Source organism: Eretmochelys imbricata, chromosome 11 (assembly GCF_965152235.1).
Source record: "Eretmochelys imbricata isolate rEreImb1 chromosome 11, rEreImb1.hap1, whole genome shotgun sequence".
Classification (NCBI taxonomy): Eukaryota; Metazoa; Chordata; order Testudines; family Cheloniidae; genus Eretmochelys; species Eretmochelys imbricata.
In genome coordinates, this window is record NC_135582.1 from 4932468 (window position 1) to 4954969 (window position 22502).

Sequence of the window (22502 nt, forward strand, 5' to 3'; positions counted from 1 at the left end):
CTTTAGTTGTATGAAATATAAAGTCATGTGCATGCTTAGTCCATTTAAGCAGTTCTCTAGATTCTAGTGGGAGCTCTTCACCACCTGTCTACATGAACTTTGCAGCAGAATTTGTCCTGAAGCTAGCTAAAAACTACATTGAGAGCAATCAGCAAGTAGCAAAAGTCTCTTCTAATTAGAGTTCCAATGTGTTGCTTTTTCGGTGTGCCTGAGTTCTACTGGTTTAGGTTGGGGGAAGAATGATACCCACAGTAAATTGTTAACTTTGGTCTTTCTGTGCCACACACAAGTACTGCCATAATAGTGCATCTTTACAAATTGAAGATCTAATTTTTTTCTCTCACATTTTCCTAAGCGTTTTACACGAAACAGCCTTTGAAACCCTTTTTCCTAGTTATAGTCTGCAGTTGTATCGAGGTGAATTGAATTGTCAGTCCTAATTTGTTGGGAAGCTGCTTTTACTTTTTTTCAAAAATTTAAATTTAAGTACTTAACAATAAAAGTTGTTTAGTTCCTTAAGTCCTGCTTATGATGTTACTTCCTAGAAACAAATTAAATGAATGTTTCTAATTGCAACATGCTAGCTACAGGATCTCTCTTTTTTTTTTTAAAGCTAATTGTGATGAATGTGCGTGCCCTTTCTTAAGTTTTTAGGAAACATGTTTATTTTCCTAGTCAATTTTTAAATGCAGCTTTCAAGTGAAACAATTTGAACTTCTAACTGTCCTATTGTTGGTGTGTTTGTTTTTTGTTTTTTTTTTAAACAGATGATCAGTCTTTCAATTCTATCGAGCAGCAAGCTTTGAATTCAATCATGCAGGATTTGGCTGTCCTTCATAAGGCTAGTCGTCCTGCATTGCCAGTACAAGAAACAGGAAAACCAAAATCATCTTCACCCAAAAAACAGGTAATTTTCTGCATTCTTGTCTAACACAATGAACAATGTATATCCTTTTGTGACTTCTATAATTTTCCAATTGCAAGACCAAAGTCAGTGTTAAATGAGTGATTCTAATCCCTTGTGGATGCTGCATATTTTTGAAATTAGTTACAAAAATGAAGAGTAATGTTTAGGACATATTCTAAACACATGCACACTAAATGTATCTGGTGAAGGTAAAGCATCCCCTTCCTACTCCGTAATTGAATATTTAAAGACAGAGAATTACACTAATTGTCAAGATCACACTTTGGTTTGGATCACAGTCTTTTTTGCTGACTTATTTTAGGATTTTTATTTTAAAAGCAAGATTTGCTGCCGCCCCTTCTTTGAATTGTTTCTTTAGACTGAATTTAGTCATATACAACTGAATTGGACTATCCAGGTATTGAAACTGTCATATTAAAGGTGGTGTGCAGTGGGGGGAAATACATAGAGAAAGTATGAAAGATTTTTTTTCATTTGTTTGACATTAGAAATACTAGTTCTTGTGAACTGTGTTTTTCCCAGAGACTATGGGAAGCTAGAGAACTAGTGGAGATTGTGGTATTGCAAAAGAGAATTGATAAAGCTGAACAATTGGGTGGGGGGAGGAGTTTTTAGTCAGAATGTTCAAATTTTATATTTATTTTGAAAAATAATATTTAGGGCTTCTGTGAGCTTCATAAAGAAGCAAAAAGCCACAGTTTTTCGCCTTTGTACAGTAGGTCACATTCTGTACATTCTGTATAAGGGCAAGTGAATAGCATTGCTCATGAGAATAATCCCATAGAATTAAATGGATGTTTGTTGGATTGGGGCCTGAATTGGTGGTCTATCAAGACATTTAAATTTTTACATGTATTTGTGTATTAATCTATTTTATCTTCAGTATTTGGAAGAAGGGGGGGGGTCATTCCTTATTGATGGTTTAAAAGCCATAGATATTCCGCTTGTAACAAACAAGGAATTGTAACTGGAATTCTCCGTTTGAGCATAAATTTGATGAGGTTGGTATTACTGAAACCTGATGGGTTGATTCACACAATCAGAATGTTAAAATGGCAATACTGATTTAGGAAGGATTGAGCGGGCAGAAGGGGAGGAGGAGTGGCACTCTGTCATAAATCGCATAATCTGTTTCTGAGTCAGTGATAACTTGGAAGAAAATGATCTTGAATGTTTATGGATCAATATCCTAACAAATAAAGCACAAGATGGGGTACTAGTTGGTGTCTGCTATAGACCTCCCAATCATACTAGGGAACAGGATGACAACCTCCTTATGTACCTATTTACAATGTGTAGGGAAAAGAACTGTGAGATCATGGAGAACTTCAGTTTGAGTGATGTGCTGGAGTTCTCATGCTGCCAGTATTAAAACAGCCTTAGAATTCCTAGACATTATAGATGACAGTTTCCTAACTCAAAAAGTGTTGCAGCCAATATGTGGGTAATTCTTTCTTAGACCTTGACCTAATCGATGAAGAGGAACTGATTACAAAACTAAAAATTAATGGTAGCTTAGATACAAGCTTGTATCATAATATGCAAGCAGAATAAAGTCCAAACCAGTAATGTGTGTACTTGGTGCTTTAACAGGGCCAGTTTCACAAAGCTGAAAACAACTGTGAGCCAAATCAGATGAGAGGAAGATTTTAATCAGAAAAAATTGAATGATAATTGGAAATACTTTAACACCTTGCTAGCTGCCCAGAGAGTCATAATCAAGGAAGAAGGCTGTCTTGGTTAAAAAAACTGACCTGGTTTAGAGGGGAAGTGAAGGCAGCTGTAAAGCATGTGTGTATATTAAGATAAAAAGCAAGTTTTAAAAAATATATTAGGAACAAAAAGTATCCTGACAGTAGTATTGCTCCATTACTGCATGGAAATGGTAGAATTATCAATAATAATGCAGAAAAAGTGGACGTGGTTCAATAAATATTTCTGTTCCGTATTTGGGGAAAAACAGATGATATGGTCTCATCATATGGTGATAACACTCTTTAACATACTTCAGAGATATTAGTGGAATGGAAAGTTGACCATTTTTAAATCAGCATGCCCAAATAACTGCCCATCCAAGAATTTTAAAAGAGCTTGCTGAGGAGCTGACTGGACCATTAATGCTGAAATGCTGGAGCACTGGGGAAATTCCGGAAGACTGGAAGAAAGCTAATGTTATGCCAATTTTTAAAAAGAATAAATGGGATGACTCAGGTAAATTGTAGGCTTGTCTGACTGACATTGATCCTTGGAAAGATAATGGAGTGGCTGATATGGGACTCAATTAATAAATAGTTAAAGGAGAATAATATAATTAATGCAAATCGCATGGGTTTAGGGAAAATAGATCCCATTAAACTAACTTGTAATCTCATTTAAAAAATCAATTATGGTTGATACAGGTCATAGTGTTGGTATAATATCCTTAGAGTTCTGTAAGGTGTTTGACTTGGTACCGCATGACATTTTGATTAAAAAACTAGAAAGATCTAAAAGAAAAATGGCACATGTTAAATGAATTAAAAAACTAGCTAACTGATGAGTCTGAAAAAGTAACTGTGAAATGAGAATCATTGAACTGGTGTGTTTTTCGTCGGGTCCCGCAGGGTTCCGTTCAGTTATTTTAATATTTTTATGAATTATCTAGAAGACAACCTAAAAATCATTGCTGATAAAGTTTACAGATGACACAAAAGTTGGGGAGCAGTAAATAATGAAGAGCAAAGGTCACTGATTCAGAGCGATCTGGATCGTTTGGTAAAGTGGGCACAAGCAAACTACATGCATTTTAATACAGCTAAATGTAAATCAGGGGTCGGAAATCTTTGGCACGTGGCCCATCAGAGTAATCCACTGGGGGGCTGTGAGACATTTTGTTTACGTTGGCAGGTATGACCCCCTGCAGCTCCCAGTGGCCGCGGTTCGCCGTTCCTGGCCAATGTGTGTTTTTTCTCACACAAATGTTTAGTTTACTTCAAAACCATCCTTTTTATCCTCATGGATTTCTGGACTTATATCTGATACCTTACCAGAAGAAATAGTCTTCCACTTGTCTGTGTTAGTTTCTGCCAAAATGTTCAGTAAGGCAGAAAAGAATATAAATAAACCTTGTGGCCCCTCTAAAGATTAAACAAAATGTCTGAGAATGTTAAATGTATTTTTATGGTTTTCTGAGTAAGAATTTGTCACCAACTAATAATTTATAATGGTTTCTATTATGGCTTTTTAAAAAATGTATAATTTCTCTTTCATTACAGAATGATGTTAGAGTCAAATTCGAACACCGAGGTGAAAAAAGGTAAGGCAGGAAAAGAAACTTTTTAATGCATTTCTATTGCTAGTTTATGGGTTTTATTGCTATTTCTCTGCTAGTGTCCCAAAGAAACCATTAAAAGTACTTGATAGAAATTGATGTACACACATGACTTAAGAGAAATAGAACAGTCAGCACAAATAAGCAGAAAATAGAAATGTATAATTTAAACAAAATTAATTAAAAGCTGTTAAATGTAGACCCCAAACTGTTCTTAAAACTAAAAAGGTATCTTATTAGCAAATGTCTTACCAAATCTTCATATGTTAGCTTTTAAAATAGAACTTTCTAGCATAGATTAATTACACAAACAAGGAGTGTACACCTCAAATATAAGTAGATTTGTATATGTGGTCAGGAATTGTTGAAGCAGTATGGTCATGGTACATGAAGTGAGAATGCAAAATCTAAACTGGATCACCAGAGCTATTTTGTTATCAGTACAAAGAATTTATAGTGATTACGGAGACTACCATATTTGCCTGCCATCCTAGCTGGGGTCTGATGCTGTGTGTTGTAGTCACTAGCAGCAATGATCTATAAAATGATCTATAAAAGTCTAGTTTAACTGTTAAGAAAAAAAATGTTGATCATGAGGTCAGAGGAATACCTGACCCAGAGCGGTTTTCCATTACCAGAAATGTGTAGAGAAACTCTCAATGTAACTTCCAGAGAAATGAGTTGAGCAATTCATGCACTTCTGCAGAAGGGCAGACTAATCTGGAGACTTCTTCCAGCCCTAAGCTTTATTAAGTTGATATATTTGTAAGAGTGAAAAGTGGGATTTAGAAAACTTTTTTCATTGCATAGTTAGCTTTATACTCTTTCGATTAGTCAAGGAATTGTCAAATAGGATTTACTTAGATGTAAATTCCAAAGAATGGACCTGATTCTTCAAATGCTCTCTCATGAATAACTTTATTCACGAGTGAAGTTACTGGGACTTATGCTCATATGAATAAGTGGTTGCAGGATCAAGCCCTACATTAGTAAGAAAAGGAAACATTTTGATTTGATCTTTCTGTACTGACTGTGATTTTGTGGGAAGATCCTAACTGGCAATTCTTCTATAGGAAAGTCTTCTGAGATTTGTAACTGGGCTGTTCTGATTGGTTTCCAGATATTCAAAAAGATATTCAAAAGCTTAAAATGCATAATTAAAGCTAAGATGTATGACTCAATTTCCCCTTTGTGGAGGTCTCCCACTCTCCTTCTTCACTGCCATTCCTCCTTCATGCATCTCCTTTGTTTGGAACTCTGTTCCTGAACAGGTTTGCCATGCCTCATTTCTCTTCTCCAAGTACTTCCTGCCAATATTCTTCTTCCAGTAAATCCCTAGACCTTCCTGTGAGTAGTGGTCACAAGTTAAACTATTGAAAATTAACTCAAAATAAAAAAACAACCTCAAAAATTCTGGTCATATTCATTGTGTAAATTGTAAACTCTTCAGAGCAAGGACCTTTATCCTTATATTGGTGAAACACCAAGCACACTCAGTACTATGTAACCAGTAATAATGATGATAGAGAACCCCATTTTTAACAATAGCAAATGCAACAGTTCTCTTTTCCTTTTTAAAAAACCAGATTACACTGAAGCCTGTGCTACTGGTCACTAGTTGTTAGTGGCCTGTAAAATCTATCAATGCAAGTTCTTCCATGCTAATCAGAATGCAGTGTGGCCACCTTTTAAAATGGCTAGAAAAATAGAAGTACTCTTACTGGCCATTAACAGACTTCACTGTCTGTGTCTAGAATTGTAATTGAAATGTATTAGCACATCATTTGTGGAAGAATGTTTTATGTAATGCAAAAGACATCCTTGTAGCTTCCTTTAAAATTAAGACTATTCAGGCCAGATAGAAGTGATTTGGAGCTAATGCCCAGGTGATACTGGAGAAGGAAGGTGGGTGAGGTAACATTCTTTTATTGGACCCACTTCTGTTGGTAAAAGTGTGCCTTTTTCACCAACAGCAGTGGGGACAATAAAAGATGTTACCTCACCCACCTTGTGCCTCTAGTATCCTGGGTCCAACATAGCTACAACTGCAAACAGGTGATACTGGACAAACCACGTCCAATATGCAGGTTGAGCTCTGTTCTGTGTAAGAACATGCAGTTCCAAAGATACCAGGATGGGGTGGCACAATGGACATAGGGTTATGCAATAAATAAATATTTTGAATGGTGCTTCTACATTGTTGTAAAATAGGAGGCAGAAAGGAGGAGTCAGAGCTATTCATAAGTTCCTAAGATAATATATATGGCATTCTAAACTGATAGCCAAAGTCTTCTAGTAAGCAAAGTTCCAGGCTTGCACAATTAACTAAGGTGAGAAAGGAAAGAGACGATGACCTAGCTTCTCTCCTCCTTTTCCTGAGGAAACAACGTTCTTACTGCTATGTTGGTTAATGAAGACACAGATAAAAGGGACCATTACCCATTGTTAATTTTCCAGCATAATATCCATAAAATTCAAGTGGAATTCCTCTTCAGGATTTGTGGTTCATATCTGCCTCGGTCACTTAGAATAGCGATGAAGCAAAAGTCTGTTATATGGCCTTCTGCTGAAATAATTTAATAGCTTCTTTTTGAGAGATATTTGTACGTAATGGAAGCTCTGAGAGTGACACACATTTAGGATCTTTTAGTTTTGGTGGCATTCAGCTAATAGGAAATCTTTAAGTTTATAACCCACATTTTAGAAATTTTTAAGGGAATTTTACTTAAAGAAACACTGTCAATGTTGTTAGTCTTAACAATTTAACTACATCATATCTTTCAAAAAGGGGAGTGGCTGGATGGTATTTTTAAACTCTCCTCCTGATTCTAGAATATTTGTTAGCCAGTTAAAATGAAGGCGGTAATATTGATGTAATTCTAACTCTTCTGCTGGTCAGTCCATTACTAGCCTACATCCTGTTTTTCTTAGGGCAGGTCTACACTACAAATTCACATCGGCACAACTGCAGCACATCTGGTGAAGATGCTTAAAGCCAATGGGCGAGAACTCTCTCATTGGCTTAACTCCACCTCTGCAAGAAGTGGTAGCTATGTCAGTGGGAGAAGTTCTCCTGCCGTCGTAGCTCTGTCTACGTGGGGGTGTGTGTGTGTTAAGGTCGGTATAACTACTTCTTTCGGGGTGTGGATTTTTCACACCCAAGTGGCGTAATTATACCGAAGTAAGTATGTTGAACAGATCAAGCCTCATTGATAGCTGCCTCCCGTGTTCTACTTAGTTCTGTTAAACAGAAGTTATTGAAATTTACAAGAATCCTCCATTCTGGAATAGTTGGAGCAAGATTCTGGAATACTTAATGCTGTGAGTGCTCACCAGAATGGAGCAATATGCAAATTACTAAAGTACAGCTAGCAGGACCTAATTTTATGCCTAGTAAAATATGAAAAACTGTGAGCGTTCCTTTAATTTTTACAACAGAAGATGCTTTTTAAATTTATTCTGCATATTAATGTTCCAAAAAGGCAGCAAATATTTGGTAAACTGTTTTTTCTTTTTCCTGTTTTAAGATTATTCATGGGTAATTCATTAATAAACAATGATCCTTTCAAATTAGTGAAAAATTTCTCCAAAAATTATTTTTTGTGTTACAGGATTCTACAATTTCCCAGGCCTGTCAAACTAGAAGATCTTGCATCTAAAGCTAAAGTTGCTTTTGGACAGCCTATGGACTTGCATTACAGCAATAATGAGGTAATAGTCTGCCTTCCTAAATCCTCAGTTTCTAATGTATTAATGGTTTTGACAGCTGAACATTTCAAGACTGAAATCCAACGTATTTTCATAATGACTGAAGGCCATCTGATGGCCTCCTGCTTAAAAAGTTGCAGAATGGCCAAGGTTAGTCACTTCTGCCATGAGTTTGCAGGGTTCTCCAATGCACCATTCCCTCAGGTGAATGGGATTTGTCTAAACAGGGATAAGGAAGAGGGCACAGCCCAAAATGTTGTAGGGAGGCAGCATGCCCTGATGGATGGGACACCAGACTGGGGATGGGGGTCGTGAATTTGATTTTTATTCCCAGCTTTGCCACTGACCTGCTGTGTGACTTTGGACAACTCATTTAATCTCTCCTTGTGCCTCCCTTCCTTTTTGTAAAATGTGGATGATATTTACCCTCAGAGTAAAGTGCTTGGAGATTTAAAGATTAATATTATGTAAGTGTTAAATACTATTATTAGTATTGGGACATTTGAGTAAAGAGCCGGACCTTCTGTCCCATTTCTGGACTTAATTGTTTTCTTCCCCCTAGTTCTTCTGGGCAGCGCAGCCAACTGAGGGGCCCCAGAAAAATGGGTGCCCCTGCCTCGTGACCCGCTCTGCCTACCCGCCTGGCTCTCCTGTTGGTAGGAGCATGAGGGAAGGGGGAGCAGCAGAGGGAGCTACTGCAGGCAAAGGGGTGGGGAGGGCACCCACTTGCTCTGGCCCAGGGCCCCACAAAAGGGTAATCTGCCTCTGGGCATGTGAATGAGTTTTCTGCTCTTCTTGTCCCCTTTTTGAGTTAAAATGAGGAAGGAGAAGGTATAGTCAGAAGTGTGTTGAAACAACCTGCCACTGTTAAGCTAATAAATATTAGAAACTACTGTTTACCTTGTCTTCCCTCTTTTCTCCCCTGACCATTTCTTTGGGGTTGTCCACTTGTTGTATTGTAATTAAGGTCTTTGAGGTAGGACTAGGTATTTCACTAGGAGGATGGTGAAGCACTGGAATGGGTTACCAAGGGAGGTGGTGGAATCTCCATCCGTAGAGGTTTTTAAGGCCCGGCTTGACAAAGCCCTGGCTGGGATGATTTAGTTGGGATTGGTCCTGCTTTGAGCAGTGGGTTGGACTAGGTGACCTCCTGAGGTCTTTTCCAACCCTAATCTTCTAGGATTGTATGATAGGACAGTCTTTACTGTACTTTATATCTCTACAGTGACCATTATGGTGATGTCCCAATCCCTGATTATGGGTTTTAGGTACTAACATAATAATACAAATACTAATAGATTAGTTTCTGGTTTTATTCTAAAATGTACACCACCCCGCACCTCCACACACACCCGTTTGACTGTGTTTTTCTTTGAGTAACATGGAGGTTAATTGATTGCTATAGAAACAAATTTGCAAAATGTTTCATTCCTCAAATTTCATTACAATAGTTACTTGTGGGCAGGGAAAATCCATTGATATAGATCAGTATTGTGCAGTTTCTTTTTATAAACAGGAGATATTTCAATTCTAATTTGATTAAAATCTGGTTATGGTTTAAAAAATGTTAATTATAATTTAAATGGATTTCAGTCGGCAATTTGTGACCCTGGCCTAGGCAAAGAATTAATTCAGTTCATGCCTTCCTAGTGAGGCCTGTATTTATCCCATGTAGGAATGTTTATGTCTAGCACCTTTCTTGAATAATGTAATTACTTAATAGATAAGTCATTGGGGAATGTGTACAAACAACATTACTGTTTTTAAAAAATGTATTTTGAATGTATACTATGTGAGGTGACAAAACTGTACATAATGATGTCGAAAAGAAATTATATATGAGCTCTGTGGGGGGAAGGTATTGTGATTTATTATGATACTTCTATGTAGGAGAAAGAAAATATACTATAAGATGCTACATGTATCTAAAGCTGCAGAAAATGTTACATTGTATATTTTGAAATGGTTGTTACTTTGTTATGAATGCCTGCTTCATAATGCTTTACAGACTAGAAGGCAAAGTTAAAGTTGTGATTCAAATTTAACATTATTTCCTAACTCTCTTCAGTGCCTGACTGAGGTGTCTCAATGCTGCATTATTACAGTAGTTTATATTAATTGGTTTTAAAAACATTTTTGGGGGGGTTCTTAGTCACACACAGTATTGGGTTTACACCAACACTACTCTTTTTGTCCCTTACTAAGACAACTTTTTTCCTCTCTCTCCCTGTAGCTGGTGATTCCATTAACCACACAGGATGATTTGGACAAAGCTGTTGAACTGCTAGATCGTAGTGTTCACATGAAGAGCCTCAAGATATTGCTTGTAATACATGGAAATTCACAGGTATGAATTAGTATATTTATTTATGTCTAGATTAAAGAGTTCAACGGGACATTGCCTACTTAAAAATTACACTTCTCTGTGAAATATTTATCTATTATTGTTACAAGTAACATCTAAGAGATTAGAGAGAATGTTTTTTCTGTTTTTTGAGTTTGTTTACTTTATGCATGCAACATTTCATGTTTGGTCATTTTCACTGTGTTCCCCTGGAGAGTTAAATTATTTGAGTTACCCTCTTTGTGTGGGTTTTTCATACAGCAGCAAAAGATATTTTTTAAAATAGGAAAATGTGTAAAATCGCCAACATAGGCATGCAATTTCAGAGGCTAATGCATTTAACTTTTTTAAATTAATAATTTCAGATTTTCTTTAAATAAAAAAAGAGGTGTTCAAATGTATCTGTCACAACAAATGGTAACAGTGAAGATATAATAGGTTTTTGTCGTGTCCCACAGTACCACTTTATGTGGACATTACTAGCACGATAATACTTTGGTCATTTGAGTTATACCACATTATAAGTAATTATTATTATTTTGTATAGTGATTCTTTGAAGATGAAATCCAAACATCAGATTCTATGAGCTAAAAGAGAGTGTGTATTTTTCTTGACACAAACTGAAAATTGCAAGTTTGAAAAAAATTCTAATTATAACAAAAACATAACGTGCTATTTCAGTGTAATTTAAGACATGGTTGTAGAAATGTTTGAGTAAACAACTGAAATGATATGAAATACATGGACTTTGAAGCAAATTGGCTTCTTTTCCTTACGCAAAAAAAATATCGCATGGAAACGTTTCTTGTAACATAAAGAGCTTTTGGAAATCTGTAGTGTGTTTTTCTTTATTTCTTCTCCTTTTGGGACTACAGAATTAAACATATTTGTTATTTTATATTTTTTTCATTTTTAGGCTCCTGTCCTGAGTAACATGGAACCCTTGCCATCACTGGAAGATTTGGATAATACAGTATTTGGAGTGGCAGAGAGGAAAAACAGGCTGTCTGTAATAGGTAAAGCAATTAATATTCCTGTGACTTTAAGTGTATGAGCTTTCATTTTAAATTGTCTGCAGACTCATACTTTTGAGAGAGTATCTCCGTTAATCCTGATTGACTGGTTGATGTCATGTTTCTTTTACTGAGGTTTATTCATGCTGATGAGTTGGGTGATAATTTTTAGTTGTAAAAATCAAAGAAAAAATAAATAAAGGTAAATATTTTTTTAATTTGCCTAAATGTTTAGTGCAGAAAAGACTGACCAAAAAAAAGAATTAATCCATAGTTGAAAGAACCCTGTAATAGAATTAGATTTGGGATATTAGCAAATGGGTTAATTCTTTGTTCCCTAACGTTAGCCTATAGATTTTCTTTTTTATTGTTCATTTGCAGACTCATCCCTTCTGTCCATTGAACTCAGTGTCAGTACTCTGACTTCATTACATGCAGGATTGAGCTTCTGAACAAAACCATATTTATTTAAATGGCAATGCATTTTCCTGACTGCAAGATTCCATTCTTAAAAATGTTTGGTGATTTAGATTGTTCAGGCTGCTCTTAAAGTATCTCTAAGAGAAGCAGCTGTGTTAGCATTGGACTAATTAACCTTTTCTCCTATGCACAGTTTGAAGTGTGAGGTTAACTTGTGAAATTTAATTATGTGGATTCCTTGGTTTCATGTCTTCTGTGACTAAAGAATTAATTGAACAAGTAACATTTGTTTGTCAGTTTAATTGTCAATTACGTTCTGATTTTGCACATCATGTAAGCATATTTTTGCAGTGTATATATTGCACTGTTACAAACAAAAGAAAATAGTGTGGCGCTGTAACTCATCTGTGTTAAGGAGATAGTTGGATGCTTAATTAAATGTTTGCTTACTTTATTTTGGGATTGGATATTCAGACATCTTTTCTTTAAAATTTTAAATATGACCATATTAAATACACATGTTAATGTAATATAAGGACCTTTGTATTTAGGTAACAATTTGTCACACCTGGTTTGATACAGTTGAAATGTGCTTTTTATTTACAACACCCAGTAGTACCTGCTGCAAGGTTTAAAATAATGAGTCAGGCCACAAAAAATCATGAGTTTTTTTTAAAATAAATAATACATTTTGGATTTGTTTGAGTAGCAGCCGTGTTAGTCTGTATTCACAAAAAGAAAAGGAGGACTTGTGGCACCTTAGAGACTAACAAATTTATGTGAGCATAAGCTTTCGTGAAGCTCAAATAAATTTGTTAGTCTCAAAGGTGCCACAAGTACTCCTTTTTTTTTTACATTTTGGATTTTTATTTGCCTTCTGGATTTTAAGTCTTTAGGGTTTGTGTTTTCAAGCTCTTCTCTGCACTGATGATGGTTATAAACATTTTTTGTTGTGTGTTTTAGTGAAAGCTGAAATTCTCACATCCTCATAAGACTCTAGGAGCTGGGGTTTTAAGTAAAAGTTCATGAGGTTGTCAATAAAAATCATGAGAATTGGCATCAGTAAATACTCCTCTTAGGAAATCTAGATCCAGTTGTCTGGTGTGCTGGGAATTAATGAATTATATGCCTGTGCTGTACAGTGGAAAAGTACATTCAATCTGGTGCATTCTAAATGCAAGATTTAGAATGCACCAGATTAGCTTGCACATTGGCAGAGGCAAATTTTTATCCAGAGATGGATATGTAGATGGACACAATTCCCAGATTATAAGTTTAGAATTATATTGTCTCTTCTAATGAAGTTAAGGGCACCAAAAACGCCAGAGAAACATAGAATGTTGACTACAGGTCTAGGAATGTTTGTAAAGGAGAAAGTGATCACAGCTAGCTCTGGGCCCCATGAAGCTTATGACTGCCCTTAATTTTGAGTTATTGAGGATGTAAAGGAGAATTTCATATTTTAAAAGTAAGTTCTATCCTTAAAGCTAACACTGAAAACAAACAAATATATACTAATCTGTGGGGACAAAGGAAGATGTCTGAAGCGCACCTTAAGATTCATTCCTTTCACACACTTTCATATAATATGAGTCAATTAATTTGGGGGTTTATCCCAAAGAATCATTCTGGAACCCTCTCCAGCATACAAAGGGCATAGTGATGTGATGGTAGTGGATTGTTTGCGGTCACCTTTAAACCCTCTTTAGTAAACTGAACTGTTCTTGTTCTCTGCTATAAGAAACAATGGAAATTTTAATTTTAATCATGGTAAACTCAAGTACCCCAATACACTTTTCCAGTCCTTCAATATGTAGATTGACTTTCTTCAGCAATCCTACCTATGATGTGTAGTAGTTCTTAATTTGTTGTCTTCAGACTGATCCTGGAAGCTGCTCCGCATGAGCAGAGTCCACATCCATTGAGCAGGATTGGGGCTTTATTTTGTCACTTAATACATTTTAAAGTATTAAATTTTAGGAGATGACATTAAAGTTTTAGTTGATGGTGCCTAATGGGAGGAGGGAGTGGGGGAGGAGCGGTTGTTTTTTGAATCCTTGGCCACTGGAAAATCAGCACCTTGCAGTATCAGGCTCCATGAGAGCAACAGTCAGCTTTTAAAAACTGAAATAAATCATGGTAGATGTAGAAGCAAACTTTGTGCTTTACAAAAAGAAAAAATACCATAGTAAGCTTTTTTGCAGGAGAGGATTGTTTTTAATCTCCAGTCCAAGAAAACTGTTCTCCAATATTGCCTTTTTTTTATTAAAAGGATCTAATACACGTGATAGGAGTTCACCTCCCCCGGGATACATTCCAGATGAGCTGCACCAGGTGGTACGAAATGGATCATTCACTAGTATCAATAGTGAAGGAGAGTTCATTCCAGAAAGCATGGATCAAGTAAATATTTTTTTTTTTCCCCTTTCCACTTGATTAAATGTCACTGTGGGCATGGTGACTGACTGACCTACCAATTACCACCTATCAGCTTTTCAGTTAATGTTTCTATAATGGTTTAAGTACTATAAACCTAGTAAGCATTGCCACCTTCCTCTAGCAGGTGCACAGGGGCGTCTCATTCTGTTCCTCTGATCTGTCTGTTACTCAACTATTCCACCAGAATGAAGCTATTAGAATCTACCAGAATTCCTGCTCTCTCTCTCAATATCATATCCTATCTGGATACTGATGGAAAAGGTGGGTGGGGTCTGAATAGCTCAGAGGATTGAAAAGGGGATATGTAGTACTTTTCACATCTGGGCCATTATTATTTATCCTTATTACAGTGGTGTCTCATTGCCCCATTTGAGATCAGGACCCCCTACAGGAAGACTTTGTGCTCACAAGTAGTAAGAGTCAGTACTTACAATGAAGCATTTACGATGAGATGAGAGAGAGTGGAAGAGAAAACAAAGGCATAGTGTGAAAGTGACTTGTCAGTTGCACAGCAAGTCAGTGTCTGAACTGGGAGTAGAACTTATATCTCCAGACCCTCAGTGCCAGGCCCTGTCCTCTGAACAACACTGCCTACCAATCCTCTGATCAGATCCAGCCCATTTCTGTACATAATAATCATTACCATTGGCCTGCATAAAGTCAGTTGATGCCTCTCAGACATTTCAAGTACACAAATGCTCACAGGGAATTAGAGACCAAGGATTGCATGTATGGACACTCCAAAACGTAAAATATTTATAGCACATGCAACTGTAACAACCACCTGCATGAGTCATCAGTGTTTAAACCTAGGACCTTCAGCTCTATAGCATATACCTCTACCATTTAATCTATAGGAATAACTCACTCAGCTGGTAGAAGTAGTAGACTGTTATCCTCTCTGGACCAGCCACTCAAAAGGGCATGTAACCTGGATTGTCACCGACACAGCAAAAGACACCTCTGACCCCATAACCATCTCTTTTCCAAATTTCAAGTTCCTTCTCCTGGAGCCGTTTCTTTAAAAAACAAAATTTTTTGAAACATTGCCACAGCTAACTATCTTTAGTAGCTTAATTTTTTTGCTCATATTTTCCAAAAAATTTCAGCCTGAGATAGAGACAAAGCAATTTTGTTAATCTAATATAGGTGTTGCAAATACTTCCTCTCTTTGTGTGTGTACTACATACATTTCTTTTAACATAATTGCTATAATTTACTATTTCCTAAACACTGTAAATTAAATACAAACACTATTTGTATTAGGTGGGAGAAGAGCACCAGAGTGCTTTTCAACAAGCAGGACTCCATACAATATGACTTCGGCCACATCAGTTATAACTGCTGATTTTTATGATCAGTATGTTAGGGTTTTGAGCTATAAAATGTGATGCAAAGAACCATCAACAATAAAAAATTTCAGTCCCTCTCTTATGGTTACTTACTAGATGCTGGATCCATTGTCCTTGAGCAGTCCTGAAAACTCTGGCTCAGGAAGCTGCCCCTCACTTGACAGTCCTTTAGATGGGTAAGAACTACTTACATTCAGCACTTTTTTCTGCTAGATTGCTTGAAAGTACTGACCACAGAACATAGTAAGTCAACCTTCAGAAACAATTTCTAGGTGTACTTTTTTCAAACACACACAGAAAAGCAAAAACAATATAACTTATTGGGATTTAACTGCTTACTGATGCACAGAAGAGAAGAGTGCCATATCAGCCTATTATTTTTGAAGATGCATGAAATTTAATACATCAGTTTCTGGACTTGCTGCTTTTTTTTGCACACAGAGATTTATTGTAAATCTGGACATCGTTGTCTTGTTTGTAAATTGAGTGCATTCCACAGCCATGAACAGCTCCATTAAACATCCACTTTAGAATTTGGCATAATCTGCAAGAAACTTCCATTCTACTAATAGGTTACCCAGCATTGTGCTTAATATTACTGCACAGATGATAAATCAGTGCAAACAGTCAAACATAAATGGAAAGGTGAGTGATAGTTGTGTATAGTCATTGCAGATAAAGATCCATTCAAAACATAAGATTATATTGTTGGCACATTTTACTGAACATTTCAGTTCCACCTACATGCCCAAATATTATAAATAAAACAAAATTTGAACATTTCCCAGATGAACTGACTGACTTCTTATTTGCTAAGTTGAATATTTTCTGTTCTGAAAGAAATCATTGTACAGGAGAAACAAGCAGATACAGTCAGCTTATCTTGGTTTGGTTTTAAATTTGCTTTAGGTTTTGTCATTTTGTGCCACTCTTGTCTAATATTTGGAGGTGTGGAGTTTAAATACTTAATTAAAATTATTAGTACACATTTATGAGCCACAGATCCACCAACCTGAAATGGATGGTTGTTCCCATGTTGAACCAGTCAGACTGGCAGAACAGCCAGTCATAGTTGAGGTAAATTACTTGTGCCTCCTTTCCTTATTTGATGAAGACATCATTGTCGAAGGACTTATCTTCCACGCATGCTGCAAAGTCCATTTTTTCCGGCATTTAAAATAATCGGGGAACTGGAAACTGAAGGATGATCTGAGAGGGTCTCACCATATGGTTGTGGAGAGGGCATTTATTCTCTTTTGTGGGAAAGTAAAAATTAATCTATTTTAAATTGGAAGTTTGAATCAAAACTTTATAATGACAGGTTTCATGAAAAAAACCCTAAAATATACTTAAATTTTGGGTGATGGTTAAAGGTGTGGGTAGACATCATAACTCAAATAAATAAAATTCTTCAACCCAGCACATGGTGCAAAATTTCTGCATTGTCATCAGAAATGAAATATGTCCATGCTTTCCCTTTGTGTTGTCTTGTAATTTAATTTGCTGTAAAGTTTTGTGATCCTGCCAGTAATTAACTGTTGATGATTGAAGCGCTCATGGAGTTAAATAGCCATTCAAAAGTCTTGTTCTCTTCCTGTTCCATTCTGACAAGAGCCAAAAGACTAACTTCCCATGTCCAAAGCACCGCAGGAACTTCTTCCTCTAATCTGTTCTTACTGTCAAAACATCAACAGCACTCCTTTCCTGTACTAGCAATGCAGGGCTAGAAGAGGGTAAAAAGTGTGGGGAGAGATTCACTCCCAGCTTGTTTTGTGCTTATGGAGCATGGGACAGAGAATGACAACAACAGGGGCTTCTGATCTATCTCCGCTTCTCAAATGTTTATACCAGTAGGGAAAAACTGCTGTGTCCAGGAACACATGCTAAGTGGACTCAGAACTAGACTGGAGTCCCATGAGTCAAAATAGTGGCACAGCAATGGGGTATGTGAGTCACTCTGAAATCTAGCTTGATATCAGTGGCATACTGAATATGGTTACCTTGGAGTTGAAGATCAGATACATCTTAGACTGCAAACTTTAAGTTTCAGAGGGGTAGCCCTGTTAGCCTGTATCAGCAAAAACACTGAGGAGTCCTTGTGGCACCTTAAAGACTAACAAATTTATTTGGGCATAAGCTTTCGTGGGCTATAACCTACTTCATCAGATGCATATGATGAAGTGGATTATAGCCCATGTATACCCAAATAAATTGGTTAGTCTAAGGTGCCACAAGGACTCCACCTTGTTTAAACTTTAAGTAGTTATAGCCTTCAGAGTTAAGGCATGTATCTCTTCATGTCCATTTTTTGGGAAAGACAATTAGCTTACAATTTCATGTCAAAGTATCACAAAAGGATCTTTGAAAACTTTTGAGATTTGAACTTTCCAGAAGCTTGGAAATGCTTAGGGGCAAAAGATTGCTTACTGGATGAATTCATTTAGTTATGCTTATCCAATTAGAGAAGGAGAGAGAAATTACTATCCTTTCCAGTGGAAGGAAAGATTAGTTGTTCTATAGCTATTTATACCATGTTTAAGAAGTTGTTTCAAGAAGCTTCACAGCCTTCAAGAAAACTTGAATCATAGATCTCCATTCCTCCATTCATGTAGCATTTGTTTTCTAATAAGAGTACTCCATTTCTGTAGGAAAGAAAGCTTTCTACTCCTAAATAATTGGCACTTCTATAGCAACTTTTCATTTGAGAATCAATGCTTCACAAATATTATTTTAATCTCTCAACTACCCCTTTCAGATAATTGTTATCCCCATTTTACAGATAAGAAAATCTATGTATGGTACAGAGAGATTGCATCAATGCTTGAAATATCTACTTTGTAGCTGGTGTGTAAAAGGTTATGCACTCAATTTTAGGTAGTTAAGGTTTTTATTGGGCTGTCAAGTGATTAAAAAAATCACAATTAATCGCACAATCAATATTTTCAAATATATTGATTTCAGTTACAACAGAATACAAAGTATACAGTGCTCACTTTTTTATTACAAATATTTACACTGAAAACAAACAAAAGAAATAGTATTTTTCAGTTATATTAGTATGAGGTTTCAATCGCTTTATCATGAAAGTTGAACTTACAAATGTAGAATTATGTACAAAAAACCCCTGCATTCAGAAGTAAAACTTTAGAGCCTACAAGTCCAATCAGTCCTACTTCTTTGTCAGCCAATCACTCAGACAAACAAGTTTGTTTACATTTGCAGAAGATGATGCTGCCTGCTTTTTGTTTACAATATCACCTGAAAGTGAGAACAGGCATTTGCATGGCACTGTTGTAGGCAGTGTCACAAGATATTTACATGCCAGATGCGCTAATGTTTCAACCACCATTCCAGAAGACATGCATCCATGCTAATGATGGGTTCTGCTCAATAACTATCCAAAGCTGTGCGAACCGATGCAGGTTCATCATCATCATCAGAGCCAGATGCCACTAGCAGAAAGTTGATTTTCTTTTTTGGTGGTTTGGGTTCTGTAGTTTCCACATCAGAGTGTTTGTTCTTTTAAGACTTCTGAAAGCATGCTCCACCCCCTCATCCCTCTGATTTTGGAAGGCACTTCAGATTCTCGGATCAAATGCTGTAGCTATCTTTAGAAATTTCATATTGGTATTTTTACATTTTGTCAGATTTGCAGTGAAAGTATTCTTAAAAAACGAACATGTGCTGGGTCATCATCCGAGACTGCTATAACAAGAAATATATGGCAGAATGTGGGTAAAACAGAGCAAGAGACATACAGTTCTCCCCCAGGGAGTTCAGTCACAAATTTAATTAACACATTTTTTTTAACTAGCCTCAGCAGCACAGAAGCATGTCCTCCGGAATGGTGGCTGAAGCATGAAGGGGCATACAAATGTTTAGCATATCTAGCATGTAAATACCATGCAGTGCCAGCTACAAAAGTACCATGTGAATGCCTGTTCTCACTTTCAGGTGATATTGTAAACAAGAAGTGGGCAGCATTATCTACTGTAAATTTAAACAAACTTTTCTCTTAACGATTGGCTGAATAAGAAGTAGGACTGAGTGGACTTGTAGGCGCTAAAATTTTACATTCTTTTGTTTGAGTGCAGTTATGTAACAAAACTACATTTGTCAGTTGCAGTTTCATGATAAAGAGGTTGCACTACAATACTGGTATGAGGTTAATTGAAAAATATTTTTTACAGTGCAAATATTTGTAATAAAAAATATAAAGTGAGCACTGTACACTTCATATTCTGTGTTGTAATAGAAATATTTGAAAATGTAGTAAAACACCCAAAATATTTAATAAATTTCAATTGGTATTCTGTTTAACAGTGTGATTTTTTGAGTTAATCACATGAGTTAACTGCAATTGATTAACAGCCTTCATTTTTTGCCTAATTTTTGATTTTTTCTAAGAAAACCAATTAACCTTGATTGGTAGACTGAAAGTATCCTATGAAAAAGTTTCTTGCATAGAAATTTGACTTGCCTCAACCAATCCAGAGACTCTTGTCATCCTCATTTAGTTTGCCTTTTACTTTGTTCAAGGACTCCTAACAGGGGTTTAGGCTTGTGTCTCCATTTCTGCTTCTGTTGCCTACTAGAGAAATTCTTATCTGGAAAAGGAAGATGCTGGGGTGGTATGGTTATGAAAGTGCTCTACTGCAATTGGTTGTTCTGTCTGACTGGAATCCCATCCATTCCTGTTTGGTGGCTGGGAGTTACATAAAGACAAATTTCTAGGTAAGAAATTTGACCACATGAAAAACCCCTTAATTCAATAAAATTGCTTTTTAAAGTTTTTTATGAAAACACTTGAGCTTCACAGAAGGAAAAAGGAAATCCGAGAGCTGCAAGACTCTGCATTTCTTTGGCAAAAAATATTTAAATAGGCTACAAAAATTCTTGCTAAATTAATATCCTGTAACTGATGTTTTGATTTTGTTTATCCATGAAGGTGCAAAGCACGAGCTCGTGTGTGGCTTCATTGGCACTGCTGTGTCTACTAAGAGTCTGTACTAATGAGCAGTGCCATTTGTTTCCTCCCTATCCCAAGCAAGATCCATCCATTGTAATTGATGTCTACAAGCTTTGGTATTTCAAAGTTGAGTCCTATTCATGTCTACGATAGCACACACTGTACTGTATAATTCAACAATATAAAACAGTAAAACTTAAGTGCTTGCCTGACTACTCTGACTCTCCAGTAACAGAGCATCTAAAATGTTGTCTTACGCTTCTAGAGATAGCTACCCCAAATCTCGGATGCCACGAGCACAGAGCTATCCAGATAACCACCAGGAGTTTTCAGGTAGGTAAATCTATTGGGGCCATTTAGTCTTACCAGATACATCCAGCTGTAAGTAACATGTCTCAGGATGCATGTACATAGTATATGTGATGCTTCCTTGGGGTACCCAGGGTTTTGAGGCACCTCACTACCACCTTCCCTTAGTATGAGGAAACCTTGTTTGTGTTTGCCATGGCTCAGCTCCCCAGCGCTACCAGCCATGGCCATACAAGCACTTGCCTCTAGACCTCACAGGCCCTGCTGTCCCTCTACAGGTCAGTAGTTGGCACACCTCAACCCTTCAAGCATCTCTACAGTACATCCTCTCATCTGCTGAACACTCTCCATATTCACAGATTCGCTGCTTCTAAAGACTCAAAACACCTCAGCTTACCAGTTTCACCTCAGATCAGTGCTGTGCTTAACACATAACACTTAGATTTGTTTATAGTGAAATCAGGTATAAAGTTTATTTAACAAAGCATAGAGAATCAAGTAGTAGCAAGTAGAAGTATTGAAAACAAATTACAAATGAAATAAAATCATAACACACATTGTAGAGCCTAAACTTAAGATACTCATGTCTTGTAGAGTATTGCTCACCCAGAATCTTTGCAGTGCTTTACAGCCTGGCTGGCTATGACCCTCTTTTCATGAGACAAGAGACAAGCATGCTGTCAGTGTGCTTCCTAGGTGAAGTATTCAGTGTGTCCCTTTGGATTTCCAAGATAGGCCAGACCAATCTTTTGTCTTTATTCATAAACAAGAATATCCCCCTTCTGTTTGTTCCTTCCTATAGATTTCTTCTCTTGTAGATTTTGCAAAGTATTATCCAATTAGTACAGACATTTTGCATTGATTATAATGACCAGTGGCTACTGGGTCTCAATAGAGACCTCATATACCACCCTTTGGTAAACTATTCTACAAATACCCAAGGGATCCCTGTGAAACCCTCTGCACTGTCTGCCAGTTGGCACCAAGGGATTTTTGGGTCACAGGAGAAGCTAATTTTGCCTCTCATCCAAAAGAGAGAGAGACACCTTTGTTTGGTGGCACAGGACTAGGAGTCAGATCAGGACCATAGTTCCGGTTTGCCAGTGAATAGTTGTGTAACCTTGGGTTATTTATTTAACCTGTCTGAGCCTTTATTTCACTATTTTTTCCACATGTCCCATGCCTCATTCAATGCACAGAATAGACAATGCTCAATTAATGGGCAGCTATTCAATGTTTTGTTTGATCCTTTTTGTTCAATATATGGTCCTAGATCTTACTTAGTGCACACTATTCAAACCCTTCTGTAAAAGCAGGATTATTAATTTTGTCAGAGGTTTTTCATTGGCACTCATCACGATAGTATCCAAGTGCTTCACAAACATCTATTAATTAATCTTCACAAAACTGCTGTGAGGTGACAAGATATTATCCCCATTTTACACATGGGGAGCTGAAGCACAGATTAGGATTAAAAGTATTCTCTAATTTTGGGTGCCTAATTTGAGGTGCCTGGACCTGATTTTTCAGAGTAGCTAGTATTATGTAGTAGTTTTTATATTGAAGCACAACTCCAGTTGACTTCAATTGCATTTGTGAGTGTTCGGAACTTCTGCAAATCAGACCCCAGAGTCTGAAGGCAGACACTTGGAAAATGACAATCAGTGGCCACCTGTGAAAAGCTTGGTGTAAGTGACTTGGTTAGCATC

General features: G+C 36.8%; 1 protein-coding gene across 2 annotated transcripts in view; it reads left to right on the plus strand.

Moving 5' to 3' along the window:
• The window catches only part of MAP3K2 (mitogen-activated protein kinase kinase kinase 2), an 85490-nt gene that overhangs the window by 46769 nt on the left and 16219 nt on the right, over window positions 1–22502 (plus strand). Inside the window, exons 3-10 of one of the 2 annotated variants that reach the window (XM_077830290.1) lie at window positions 768–907; window positions 4183–4223; window positions 7850–7949; window positions 10180–10293; window positions 11208–11307; window positions 13997–14127; window positions 15612–15691; window positions 20750–20817. In XM_077830290.1, the coding sequence (XP_077686416.1) occupies window positions 768–907; window positions 4183–4223; window positions 7850–7949; window positions 10180–10293; window positions 11208–11307; window positions 13997–14127; window positions 15612–15691; window positions 20750–20817 (774 nt within the window). Of the gene's footprint in view, window positions 1–767; window positions 908–4182; window positions 4224–7190; window positions 7334–7849; window positions 7950–10179; window positions 10294–11207; window positions 11308–13996; window positions 14128–15611; window positions 15692–20749; window positions 20818–22502 lie in introns of those variants that run through there. The other variant, XM_077830291.1, reaches the window with a different exon arrangement.